Source organism: Pristiophorus japonicus, unplaced genomic scaffold (assembly GCF_044704955.1).
Source record: "Pristiophorus japonicus isolate sPriJap1 unplaced genomic scaffold, sPriJap1.hap1 HAP1_SCAFFOLD_1115, whole genome shotgun sequence".
Lineage (NCBI taxonomy): Eukaryota > Metazoa > Chordata > Chondrichthyes > Pristiophoridae > Pristiophorus > Pristiophorus japonicus.
Window position 1 is genome coordinate 86788 of NW_027250772.1, and position 14537 is coordinate 101324.

Sequence of the window (14537 nt, forward strand, 5' to 3'; positions counted from 1 at the left end):
GCTTTCTCTCCATACTCTTGTCTTGCTATATCTCAAATATATTCCATGACTTAGTCTCCACAGCCTTCTGTGGTAGAGAATTCCACAGGTTCACCACCCTCTGAAGAAATTTCTCATGTCCTAAATTTCCTACCCCTTATCCTGAGATTGTGACCCCCTTGTTCTAGACTTTCCAGCCATGGGCAATATCCAGTCTGTCCAACCCCATCATAATTTTATACATTTTAATGAGATCTCCTCATTCTGCTAAACTCAATAAATGCAGGCCTAGTTGACTGATTTCTCTCCTCATACAACAGTCCTGCCATCCCAAGGAATCAGTCTGATGACCCTTTGCTGCACTGTCTCTATGGAAAGTATAACCTTTTAGTACGTTAAATCTATCATCTGGTGATTGACCTTTCTGCTAGAAAGTGTTCTCCTCCCCATTCCTTATGAAAACCTTCATTTTTTTTTTTTTGAAAGTCTCTATATTAAATCTCCCCTTCACAACTTTTCAAATAAATAAATCTCCACTCCTCTGGATTAAATATTGTGCCTTTTTAAATGGATGTAAGTAATAAGGAGCTGCTGCCATCTTTCTACAGAAAGTAGATGGGGTTACAGACACCCAGCATTCAGTCAGCCAGGAAGTTGTGTGAGCAGGTTCTAGTCTCCCTCCAGTGCCGAGGGAATAGACCAAAGCAGCATCTCCTTAATTGGCCACTGCAGATAGGTATGTTTTAGACTCCACATACTGTAACTTCACTAAATGTGTTCCACATTTAATATTCCTTAATGGTTAGTTGTAATTGTCTTTTTTTAAATAAGTTTCTACAGGTACAAAAAAAGGACAAGAATAAAGTAAATGTTGGTCCCCTAGAGAATGAGACTGGGGAACAGGGAAATGGCAGACATTGAACAAATATTTTGTATTCTTCATGTTCGACAAAAAAAAAATTCCAATAGTGGATAATCAAGGGGCTATAGGAGGGCAGAACAAGCTCTAAAGAAGTGGTACTCAGTAAAATGATGGGATTAAATGTGGACAAGTCCCCTGCCCCTGATGGCTAACATCTGAGGGTTTTAAAAGTGGCTGCAGAGATAGTGGATGGATTGTTGTGATCTACCAAAATTCCCTGGATTCTGGGGCAGTCCCAGCAGATTGGAAAACCGCAAATATAACTGCCCCTCATTTTTTTTAAATGAGGCAGTAAACTATAGACCAGTTAGCCTAATATGTCATTGGGGAAAATGCTGGAGTCTATTAAGGAAGCAGTAGCGAGACATTTGGAAAAGCATAACTTTATGAAGGGGAAATCATGTTTGACAAATTTGCTGGTGTTTTGGTGAGGATGTAACAAGGTGGGTGAATAAGGGGGTACCAGTGGATGTGATATATTTGCCTTCTGGAAATCTAAATAAGGTGCCATATTCATCACAAGCAGTCCCTCAAAACTAGGATGACTTCTTCCATGCCAAAAAAGGATGAGTTCACAGGTGTTTCAATGAAGGATCCTGAACAGTGGAAGATACCAGTACATGGATTTTATTAAACGTTGGTGTCCGTTACACACCAGCCACCACACGGGCTTGACAGCTAGGTCTTGGTCCAGTGGCAAAGGTTATCCAAGACGACTGGAGACCTGCTCTGCTGCACTGGTCTAGTGCGCGCACACATCGCAGTGTGGGCTGGCCGGTGCTGCCCCTGGCCCCGAACTCTCCTCTCGGGCCCTGATCACATCCCTCCAGTCTCTTGCCACTCCTGCTGTATTTGCCCATGCTCCAATCACCGACCTGGACATTTATGTCACTGGTCACCATCCAGCACCTGATGGTCTCCCTGCAGTAAGCTGGCTGCTGCGCATGCTCCCTGCCCCGCAGCGGGACAATGGAAAGCAGTGTGACATCGAGGAAGCCCCGCCCCATCACTCCCTGCTCCCTGAGGCGGGTGGACTTGTGCAGACCAAAGATGGCGCCCGAACTCACTGCAACCCCCGACAGTAACAAAGGCCCGTCCATGCCCGAAGGTGCCCCGCAGCCACTGCCGCTGACTCTGGCCAAATCCCCCACCTTCCTGCACATGTACTTGAGTGCAAGTCTGCAGGGAGGTTGTGCGCTGCCCAGGCCACACCTCCATCCTCTGTGGTGGCTGCAAAACTTGCCCGTCCACCAGTAATCTCCCACGTAGAAGGTTACTGCACAAGATAAAAGTTCATGGGGTTGGGGGTAATATATTAGCATGGGTAAAGGATTGGCTAACAGAAGAGTTGGGATAAATGGGTAATTTTCCAGTTGGCAAACAGTAACTAGTGGAGTGCTGCAGGGATTGGTGCTGGGTCCTCCACTATTTACAATCTATTAATGATTTGGATGAAGGGACTGAGTGCAATGTAGCCAAGTTTGCTGCTGATACAAAGATGGGTGGGGAAAGTAAATTGAGAGGAGGATACAAAATCTAGAAAGGGATATAAACAGGCTAAGTGGGCAAAAATTTAGCAGCTGGAGTATAATATGGGAAAATGTGAGGTTATCTATTTTGGCAGCAATAATTGAGAAGCAAATTATAATTTAAATGAAGAAAAAGTGCTGCAGTACAGAAGGACTAGGTCGGAGGGGTGGTCGTTGTGCAAGAAACAGTTACAATGCAGGTACAGCAAGTAATCAGGAAGGTAAATGGAATGTTGGCCTTTATTGCAAGGGGGATAGAGTATAAAAGCAGGGAAGTCCTCTTACAACTATACAGGGTATTGAGGCCATACTTGGAATACTGCATACAGTTTTGGTCTCTGTATTTAAGGAAGGATATACTTGCATTGGAGGCTGTTCAGAGAAAGTTCACTTGGTTGCTTCTGGAGCTAAGGAGGTTGACTTATGAAGGTAGGGTGGGCCTATATCATTGGTGTTCAGAAGAATAAGAGATGATATTGAATCATAAGATAATGAGGGAGCTTGACAAGGTGGATGCAGAGAGGATATTTCCACTCATGGGGGACATAGTTTTAAATGGGCAGCCCCTTATTCTGAGACTGAGTACTCAACTAGTGTTGGCCTGGATTTTGTGCTGCAGTCTCTGGAGTGGGATTTGAATACCTGATCTTCTGACCTCGGGTAGGGGGTCTACCCACTAAAGCAAATTCCATGTCTGATCTCCTCGGTACTAAACATTTTTAAAGACACTGACTCTTGTGGTACTCAGGCCAACAGAGCAGAAAATCCCAGATTTGATGCTTGGTCTGCTCAGTGTTTGCCAATCTCAGCAAGTGGAACAGAGTTGGCCTCTGACCCGTGGCTAGTGAGGAGGCAAGTTAGCTGAAGATTCTTGCTCCTGATCACCATCTGGACACCCTGTCTGGAAAGTGCAGTTGTGAGGAGTGGATTCAAATTTATGATGCTGTTTTCCAATTTCCCCCACCCCCCCCCCCCCAACCCTACACTCCATCTCCCAGCTCCACCCAGGGGCTGGAATCAGTGTAAAACTCCCCGCGGGCTGTATTTGTAAACTTTTTATATATGTAAAGCATCATGATCTGAAAACATCTATGTAGCGCCATGTATAATGCAAGTTCTGATTAGTAATGTATGTTGCAAAGAAATCTAACTAACCTCACCCATTCCATGTACTGTATAGTGCCATATGTAATGTAATTTAATGACTGTATTACAATGTATCCTGAATTGTACCTCTGAAATGTAAAGCAAGCAACTGTGTTGAACGGAACTGCCGTCAGTATCTAAATGTATTGTATGGAATTGCTGACCACATCCAAATGTACTGAACTGCTTTCCAATGTATTTTGTAAATTTTATATTCATGAAGTATATTTTGAAATTTAAAAAAAACTCCACTTCTAGTCCCACTACACTCAAATAGAGTGAAAATACTCATTGGCTGGGCTCACAAGACCAGCAGCCAATCAAGGTGAGGAATCTCTACGAATCAAAGCCTTCAGGCAAGGAGAACATTGGAGTGGGGAACTAAAAGACCCAAACTAAAACAAACTGAACTTTCTCCTTTTGGCTTCTGGGATTCAAGGTATGAATTTGACCAAGCCTGATGAAATGGAAGACACAAAACTCTTTTTCTCTCCCATTCTTTTTTTACTCCCTGCTGCCTTTAATGGCCTTGGCTGAAATAAGTTTGAGGATAATCTCCACTCTTCCCACCCCAGACCCCACAGCACAAAACTAACTCTCAATCAGGTGCTAAAAATGATCGGTCTCTCTCCCAGCTCTCAAGGAGTGTCTAGTGTGAGATGAGGTAATGCTACACTGGTGTAGGGGTTCTTGACCATGTCTGCTCGGTGTTAATGTTCATTGTTGGGGTCAGAATTCCTCTCCCAAATCTCCACCCAATAATGTGAAATGTCTGGGAATCTGGTATGAAAATGACATTGTGGGGAAAACAGGCCAGCCCTGGATATAGGGTTGCCAACGCTCCAGGATTACCCTGGAGTCTCCACAAAATAAAGATTAAATCTCCAGGACACTGTCGGTGAGCAGAAAAATCACAGGAGCATTAAAATAAATTGTCTTTTTCATTTTCTCTGAGCACGTCTGTTTATTGATGATAAAAATATTGGAGAAAGGATAAAATGGTTGTCTGACTGGGAGTCAAGAATCACCTGAGTGGGTAAGGAAGCAAGTCCGCTCTCCAATCAGGGTGGGAAGGTGGGGTGCCCTCAGGATGAACGTGTTGGTGGAAGGGTTGGAGGTCATGTGATGAAACCTCCAGGAATATGTCCAAAGAGGAGTTGGCCACTCCGCCTGGGTATCGGAACACTCTGCCTGGGTTACCGCCTCCGCATCTTATCCATTCATAGAGTAGTTTTATATATTACACAAAGCAATCTCTCCTGGTGTTGTCCATGGGAAGGACAGGATCTCTTCCTTGATCGCTATAGGGGCCCTGTGGAAGATTATACACAATAAAGGCCCAACAGGTCACCCATGGCTCAATGGGTAACATGTTCCCTTCTGAGTCAGAAGGTCATGGGTTCATGTCCCACTCCAGGGAGTTGAGCAGGTAATCCAGGCCAACACTTCCAGTGCAGTACTGAGAGAATTCTGCACTGTCGGAGGTGCCGTCTTACGGATAAGCCGTTAAACTGAGACTCTGCCTGCAATTCTGACATTACAACAGTGACCACACTTGAAAAATACTGAATTGACTGTAAAGTGCTTTTGGATAATCCGTGGTTGTGAAATGTGCTATATAGACACAAGGGGCGAGATCTTCGGCTTTCCATTTTCAGGGCGAAAACAGAGACGAGGCAGGAAATTTACTGCCCAATTAACGTTAGCGATTAATTGCTTTACTTTCAACATGAGGTGGAGCGCAAAGGGAGGCGTTGAACTACTTTTGCAGCGCAAAAACAGGAACCTCGCCAACTTTAGTGCGGGGCCAGGAGCGCTCAGAGAGAGGCCTTGGGAGGGAAAAAAACATCAAAAAATCATTAAAGAAACATTGACAACACCCTTACCTCACAAATTGCTGCAAAAATTAAAACATTAAAAATTTTAACTTACCTTTTTTCCAGTTTATCCAACTCACCACCGCCGACAGGGCTGTGTTTTCCCTGGTGGTCATCGTGGGGCGCGTTTCGCGGCGTACGGGTCGAGTGAGACTCGAAACTCGCAGCGGTGTCACAATGTGAGCCGGTGCACACCTGGCGCAGCTCTCCCCGGTGTTTCTAAGCGCCACCGCAAAAAACGAATCGAGGATCGCGGCAGGGTGAAAAACAGCTGACCGACAGATTTTTCGCCGCGGAGGGTCAAAACCCGGCAAAAACCCGGTCGCAAATGACCCCAAAATCCAGCCCAAGTTCGTTCTTTCTTTTCACTGGGTGTACAAATGGATTGTCCATTTTACCGTAGTAAAACCACACTAAAACATGACGCATCGGGACACTTCCTCCAATGGGGCCGCGCCACACTACCTGAGCACAGCTTCTGCCGAAACCAAACCACAAGTTCCTGAGGCAGCGGTTAATCCCCCCAATAAACCACAGCCAGCTTCCTCCACATCTTCCTGCCAAGGTCATGAACAACACAGCACAGCACTCCATAAACCAATTAATCAGCAAGGCCAAGAATTATAGCAGGGCATTGACTGACTTTCTCACCCATCCATTACCGAGAGACACTAAGGCAAATTGATCAGCACCATCGCCAAGATTAGTAAGATCTGGACAAGTTCAGAAGTTAAATGTGGTGTCTGCTTGCCTGTCTGGTTCATTTCCATCCTGTCCATCCTGAGTGAGCCATTGGGTCATAGATCAGGAGCTGGGATTCCAGGGCTGAGACTAAGGAGTGGGCAAGGGACGGTTGGAGAGGGGGAGGAGGGCACGGGGAGATCCCAGAGTAACAGAAGGGGGTTGGGGGCAGGGGCCAGCTGGTTTGGCAGGGTTCGGACAGGGAGTGGGGAGCAGTGCGAGTGTGAGGTGCTGGGGCATATCGTGGGCAATTGAAGGGGAAAGGTGCGGGAATGAGGATGGGGGGGGTGGGCTGGGTGGGGCTAGGATGTAGGTAACAGATGTTGGGGTGAAGGAACTGTGGATGGGATGGGGTCAGTAGCCGGCAGCATCAGTGGGGGGAGGGGGAAGGGGATAGTTAGCAGGGTGCTGGAATTGGGGATGGGGGTGAGTTCAGGAGCCAGGAGTGGGTGCGGAGGGAAGCTCAATTGGCAAAAGAATTTTCAATGATAATCGAGAAAGAAGGAGACTTCAGTAATAACTTGACCTCTGACCCAGGGCCTGGCGAAGGCCCAGGCTGAGTGCAGCCCACGGGTTGCGAGGGGTCACTCAGCCTTCCTGTCTCTCCTCCACAGTCTTGTCCATGCTCAGGTGGCCCTGGAGAGGGAGCACGCGGTGCCCATAGGTACACTCGAGTCCTCCTGCAACCGATGGGTACCGCAGGGAAAGGAAAGTCTTATCGACACGAGTAATAATATTGTGATTTACATTATGAGTTTATTTTAGTTTAATAGGTGATGATGTTTAATTATATTAGTGGTACTGCCTCAGTTTGAGGGGCACTTATGCAGTTGCCTCTCTGTTGGTGGAACTGGGCAATCCAGTGTTACTTCTATTGATTTATTAAAATAAACCAAGACTTGACCAATTCTCTACATGCAATCAGCTATTGGACCTCAACAGGTCACTACAGACTGCATCAGGCTGTAGGCGCGTTATCCTGTTTAGATCTGAATCCAATCTCACTCTAAACAAGTCTCCAATCGTTTTCGGGTCTTGCACCAAAAGGATTATAAAAGAGCCCATATACAGCTTTAAAACCAACAACAACCTGCACTTATGTAGCACCTTTAACATCGTAAGATGACCCAAGGTGCTTCACAGGAAAGTTATCAAACACAATTTGACACTGAGTCACAAGTGGAGATATTAGAACAGGTGATCAAAAACATGTCAAATAGATAGGTCTTAAAGAGCGTCTTACAGGAGGACAAAAGCAAAATACTCCAGGTGCTGGAAATTTGAAATAAAAATCAAAAATTTTGGAAATACTCAGCAGGTCAGGCAGCATCTTGGAGATAGAAACACAGTTAACGTTTCAGGTCGATGAACTTTCGTCAGAATTTAATGTCGATGACCTTTCATCAGCGTCTAAAGGAGGAGAGAGGCAGAGAGGAGGTGAGGCTCAGGGAGGATATCCCAGAGCTGAGGGCAAAGGCAGCTGAAGGCACAGCCAGCAATGGTGGAGCAATCGAAATCAGGGAGACGCAAGAGTCCACAATTGGAGGAGCGCAGAGATCTCGGAGCGTTGCAGGGTTGGAGGAGCCGAGGCAGGGGCGGAGTCGGGCAGTGGTACGGAGATGGAAATAGACTTCTTTCAGTTCAACATTATCAAAGCTCTTAATAAAATATAGCTCTGTATTTATCTGAAGTTGTAAAGTTTGATTAAATTTACATAGTTTGAATAGAATGTATGTTCTTTAGGTGTCTGTATATGTTTCTTTCATTATATTCTGTTTCAGTAAATCTTCAGTACATCAAAAAACAAAAGCTGAACTTGTCTTGTTCCCATAGACCCAGATAGTCTCCAGCCTGGAGCATCTCCCGATCACTGACCCAGTCTGTGTGAAAAACTTTCTGGAAACAACCAATTAGTAAGATTGTTGGATAGGCTATTGGTTTAGTTTAGCCACACCTGCTCCAATTGTTTTCAGGTGATGGCAGGCTGTGTGTATAAAAGGGGATCAGGGGACTCCCCACAGAGCACAGTTGAGCTGCAGTAGTTTGTATTATGGGGCAACTAGTGAAGGGTTTGGGGCCTCTGTTGGTTTTGATTGGAGCTGTTTGTTGCTCTGATACTAGGCAGCGGTTTAGAAACTGGGACTTCCCATGGAGCATTGAGAAGGCCACTCGTGTCCCTCCTGGCCCAGCTTTTGATTCCAGTTTCAGTAAGTCTGAGGGGCGAAGTGTGTCTCCACTGCAGACTGTGATGGTGCAATGTGGAGAGCAGAACCTGCTGGTCAGAGTACAGATGGATTTATTTGGAACCAGGCACCTGATTAAAGCAGCTGATCTGACCCTGGGGTCAACAGGTTGTCGGCCAACTGGGGTCTACTCTCAGAACCACACCGTCCTATTTCATTATGGGCTCCATGAATGTGACAGCACAGTGAAGGTAATGTGATTCTTGATCTAAAACCTTCTGCAAACAATGGGCCCCTGGGAGGAGGAACACTGGCATAGATTAGTTGGCCTGAATGGACTATTTGTGCTGAACATTCTATGAAATATTTGGACCTGTAACAATATGATTTTAATGTAAGCTTTCATTTTGATTGGACTTCATGTTCAGAATATTTTAGTGAGGCTTGTTTAAATGAGATTCTCATTGAGGTTTCTTTCCCTGATTCAACCTTTTATTGATTGAATCAAAACTGGGCATCTGGACTGAAGTACAAGGTTATGAGACTGCCTTGAGCAATGTAATAGTGGAGGGTGAGATGAAGGGTTGCAGCTACATAAGTGACTTTTTTTTTTTTGCTGTACATTTGGTGGTTTAGTCTTGATTTTCTGAGATTGGTTGGGACACAGTTGGAGTTCCATGCTGTTTGTGACTTGTAGAAAGAATCATGGGAACTGATTACTAAATATTCAAGTGTTCTTTATGCAAAAATGCTTGGAAAGATTGAGGCATTTTTCATCAAATTGAGGTGCCTCTAGAGTAAAGGCAGAACATGCTTATGGTGAAATTGTACTGAGGAAACCTAGACTGAAGACAATCCTTTTGAAGGGATTCTCAGGATTGTTGACATTTTAGAATGTTATGTCTTGAATAGTCAGACTAGATACTGCAAGCTCAAAGTAAGATGTGACCATAGTCCTTTTATTACAGATCACAGTGCCTCTCCAGCATGTGAGACCTCCTTTTTATTTATATATATATATATATATATATATATATATATATATATATCTCCCACGGCATTGTGGGGTCCCTTGGGACTCCAGGGGATAAAGACTGCATCACCATAAGTGACCATAAAGTACTGAGACCCAATGGAGCAGTTATCCCTATTTCTGTCTTCCATCCCTAAACCCCTCTGCCTCTACCACTCCATCTGTTTATGGCACTTATTAAAACTGTTTGTGCCCAAGCCTTTGGTCAAATATCTTGCATTGATTTGGTGCCAAACTTTTTTTTCTGAACCTCCCCGTGAAGTGCCTTAATGTTTTACTATGTCAAGTGAGTTTTATATAAATGCACAAGTGGATGATTGTGGGTCACTTCCCCGCAGAGGCCTACAATATCTCTTCAAATGGATTTGGATAGGGCTGGGACTCTAATTAATAGAAGTATGAAGGGCTGTGTGTGTTTCTCTAAACACTGCTCTCTTGTCCAAGAATGACTCCCTTGTTCTGTACCTGACCCTGACCAGATCACATTTTCTCTCCCAGATGACGGATGACCTGCTGATTTACACCAGCCACCTGTACTACAGGCCAAGCCGTATTGGAGGAGTCATTGTGAGAACCAGTGGAGCAGTTGTCCCTATTGTGTGCCATTATCCCAGGTAAGGTGGATGATTGACAGGCTCTCCTTTCCTCTGATGGGGTTGTGAATTGGAAGTAAAACTGGCCTTTCTTCTTCCCACAGGAAGAGGACAGTGAGCAGCAATGCGATCAAGCCCACCTGGGTCCCCTTCTCCTCCACCAAGGCCGGAGAGGGACGTCTGTCATTCTCCCTGCGTCTGATGACTGGTAAGTGATTGTCAATTGTCTACCATGCATGTTTTACCCATTCCTTGGAATCAAGTGAGGAACCCAAAGCTTGTGTTCCTGCTCTCATTCCCTTTCCCTTTCCAGCTAACTGGAGTGCAGAGCGTACCTCCAATATCTACCACCTGGGTGACCTCATTAACATCGAGGCCTCTGTGATGACCGTGAACCACATGCCTCTGAAGCTCTATATTGACCGCTGTATCGCTACACTGAGCCCAGACCAGGACTCCACCCCCAGATACAACATTATTGACTTCAACGGGTAACGTCTTTATCTGGGCTGCATATGTCACACACATAACTGTTTGGCGGAGGGAATCCATTCTTAATGATGCAGCTCTTTCTGACCCTCTTTCCAGTTGCCTGTTGGACAGCCGAGACGAAGACTCCTTTTCGTCCTTCGTGTCACCGCGAGATCACCTGGATAAGCTTCAGTTCAAGCTGGATGCATTCCGCTTCTTTGAGGATGACCGGGACTTGGTAAGAGGAGACCAGATGTTGAGACAGTGAGCGTTTGACACTGAGTAACTCGTGCATGTGTCTCCTGCAGATCTTCATCACTTGCCACCTGAAAGTAGCTGCAGCAGATCAAAGGCCAGATTCAGTCAACAAAGCTTGTTCCTTCCAGAAGCCAGCCAACCGGTGAGTGAAATCTAACCAACAATGGTGATCCTCTTTGCTCAGAATGCATCCATATGCCAATGGTGTGCTTCCTTGTTTGTTTAGATGGTCCCTGGTGACTGAATTGGACCTGTCCATGGTGGAAGGATCCACTGAGGTTTGTGCCTGTTGTGATGGGGGCAACTGCGGAGCCTTGAGATTGCGATCTGGAGGAAGACTTCACTCCAGGGGCAGGAGAGAGGTCCTATCTGAGCTGGGTATGTTGTGGTGGTATTGGGTGTTGGGACTATTGTTTGATGTTTGTTTGTAACTGGATGGAATGAATTGTTGCAGAGTCTGAGCCTGTGTGGGAGGGTGAAGCCTCCCTTGGGCCCCTGATCATTCTGGATGCTGATCTGAAGGACCTGGTCCATTCGATGGGAAGTGAAGCTGTCGAGCCTCGTGAGGAGATTCCGAGTTCTTCTCCAGGTGAGTGTTGATTTTGAGAACCCAATTCCAGTCTAGTGACTCCTGACTCAATGGCTTCTCATTCTCTGCAGGTGAGGTGCTTCTGGTTGTGATGTTGGTAGCTGGGGCCATGATCTCAGCCACTCTGGTGGCCTTCTTCCTCTTCAGGAAACACACCTGAATCCTTTCTCATTTGGGCTTTTCCATCATTTGTCAAAAAATGGAGTAATAAATTTGAAATGTGACTTGCTTGAATTAGTCTTTGGTCTTGGTGTTTTGAACTTCAGTTGTTTCAAAGGCCCCTCCTGTGTTTACATTCCACATTTCCCTTGTAACAAGTGTTTATAAAAAAAAAAAATGACTCCATTCCTATTGCAGCTGCTTGTGCTATTATGATACTGGTCACGGCGACCATCCCACTCCCACTTTCCCTAATGAGCCCCGATTCTCTCTGACTATTTCCAGCACATTAGTCGGTCCCGGTTCTCTGATTCAATGAAATGGCCTTTTGCCCATCTGATATATTTTTTAACAATTAAAGGCCACAGGCTTTTGTTTTATTGTCCAAATTGGTCCCAGTAGTGTGCAGATAATTGTTGGAAGTTTGAAATCGCAGCTGGAACACAATATTGAGTGAAAAATTGGGTCTGAATGTGAGGCCCTCCTTGGTAGAGCAAGACTGCTAATGCTCACAGGTGAAGAATGAATGAGTTTGGGCAGCAAAGGGCAGCCAACACCCTTGTAACTATTGGTGTGAGTCAACCATTCAGCAGAGAAAATGAGGGCCAGGGTTGAGTTACTGCAGATTATATAAATGTGTTTGCAAACTGTTTCTGTTTTGCTGGTAATGGTGCCATTCAACTGGGCTGTCTCCCAAAAGACAGTGACTCACTGACCCTAGCATCTCCTTTACTCCCGGCACCTGCTGCCTATTTCCTTTCACCTTCATTTGATTGACAAACCTGACCGCACAAATGAGTGGAGAGTGGAGAGTGGAGAGTGGAGAGTGGAGAGTGGAGAGTGGAGAGTGGAGAGTGGAGAGTGGAGAGTGGAGAGTGGAGAGTGGAGAGTGGAGAGTGGAGAGTGGAGAGTGGAGAGTGGAGAGTGGAGAGTGGAGAGTGGAGAGTGGAGAGTGGAGAGTGGAGAGTGGAGAGTGGAGAGTGGAGAGTGGAGAGTGGAGAGTGGAGAGTGGAGAGTGGAGAGTGGAGAGTGGAGAGTGGAGAGTGGAGAGGTCTACCACAAAGTTGTTGAGGCCAATTCACTAAATATATTCAAAAAGGAGTTGGATGTAGTCCTTACTATTAGGGGACATCAAGGGGTATGGTGAGAAAGCAGGAATGGGGTACTACTCCTGCATCTCTTTTCTATGTTTCTATGTTTTTAAAAAGGATGGAACCTGCATGCTTACAGCACAGTAGGAGGCCACTTGACCCTTTCTGCCTGTATTTAACATAGAAGCATGGAAAATAGGAGCAGTAGTAGGCTGTTTGATCCTGTACCGCCATTCAATATGATGATGTCTGATCCTCTCTCAATACCATATTCCTGCTTTCTCCCATACTCTTTTTGTCTTGCTATATCTCAAATATATTCCATTACTTGGTCTCCTCCACAACCTTCTGTGGTAGAGAATTCCACAGGTTCACCCCCCTCTGGAAATTTCTCATGTCCTAAATTTCCTACCCATTATCCTGAGACACTGACCTTGTTCTAGACTTCCCAGCCAGGGGCAACATCGTTTGTCTAACCCCATCAGAATTTTATACATTTCAATGAGAACTCATTCTTAACTCTAGTGAATACAGGCCTAGTTGACTGATTTCTCTCCTCATACGACAGTCCTGCCATCCCAAGAAATCAGTCTGGTGACCCTTTGCTGCACTGTCTCTATGGAAAGTATAACCTTTAGTACTTTAAATCTATCATCTGGTGACTGACCCTTCTGCTAGAAAGTGTTCTCCTCCCCATTCCTTATTAAAACATAATGTTTTTGAAAGTCTCTATTAAATCTCCACTTCACAACTTTTCAAATAAATAAATCTCCACTCCTATGGGTTAAATATTGTGCCTTTTTAAATGGATGTAAGTAATAAGGAGCTGCTGCCATCTTTCTACAGAAAGTAAATGGGGTTACAGACATCCAGCATTCAGTCAGCCAGGAAGTTGTGTGAGCAGGTTCTAGTCTCCCTCCAGTGCCAAGGGAATAGACCAAAGCAGCATCTCCTTAATTGGCCACTGCAGGTAGGTTATGTTTTGGCATCCACATATACTGTAACTTCACTAAATCTGTTCCACATTTAATATCCCTTGAGGGTTGGTTGGAATTGTCTTAATTTTCTACAGGTACATAAAAAGAGAGAATAGTTAAAGTAAATGTTGGCCCCCTAGAGAATGAGACTGGGGAACAGGGAAATGGCAGACAAATATTTTGTATTCTTCGGTAGACTTTTTTTAAAACTGCTCCAATCATTGACCTGGACCTTGCGTATTTGTCACTGGTCACCATCCAGCACCTGATGGCCTCCCTGCAATAAGCTGGCTGCTGTGCATTCTCCCTGCCCCGCAGCGGGACAATGGAAAACGTTGTGACGTCGAGGGAAGCCATGTCCCTGTCACTCCCTGCTCCCGGAGGCAGGCGGACTCATGTTGCCCAAAGATGGCACCCAAACTCACCGCAACCCCCGACAGTAACACAGCCCTTCCACCCCGAAGCTGCCCCGCTGCCGCTGCCGACTTGGTGGCTGAATCTCTCCACCCGCGCATGTACTTGACTAAGTCTGCAGGGAGGTTGTGTGATGCCCAGGACACTCATCCATCCTCCGGTGGCTGTGAAACACATCTATCCACCAGTAATCTCGCACAGAAGGTTGCTGCACAAGATAAAAGTTCACGGGGTTGGGGGTAATATATTAGCATGGATACAGGATTGGCGACGAGTCGGGATAAATGGGTAATTTTCCAGTTGGCAAACAGTAACTAGTGGGGTACGACAGGGATCGGTGCTGGGTCCTCAACTATGTACAATCTATTAATGACTTGGATGAAAGGGCCAAGTTTGCTGATACAAAGATGGGTGGGAAAGCAAATTGTGAGGAGGACACACAATCAGCAAAGGGATATAGACAAGCTAAGCGAATGGGCAAAAATTTAGCAGCTGGAGTATAATGTGGGAAAATGTAAGGTTATCCACTTTGGCAGATATAATTGAGAAGCAAATTGTAATTTTAAATGAAGATA

At 45.5% G+C, this 14537-nt stretch overlaps 1 protein-coding gene across 1 annotated transcript; it reads left to right on the forward strand.

The window, feature by feature from the left end:
- Positions 1–1951: 1951 nt before the first annotated feature.
- Positions 1952–11321, forward strand: LOC139241586 (zona pellucida sperm-binding protein 3-like; the record flags this gene model as incomplete). Its single annotated transcript, XM_070870063.1, has 10 exons — positions 1952–2074; positions 5520–5632; positions 8316–8628; positions 9909–10024; positions 10108–10211; positions 10317–10494; positions 10592–10712; positions 10783–10874; positions 10959–11110; positions 11187–11321. Coding segments are annotated over exons 1-10 (1447 nt in total), but the record flags the coding sequence as incomplete, so codon positions are not given.
- Between the last annotated feature and the right edge of the window lie 3216 nt (positions 11322–14537).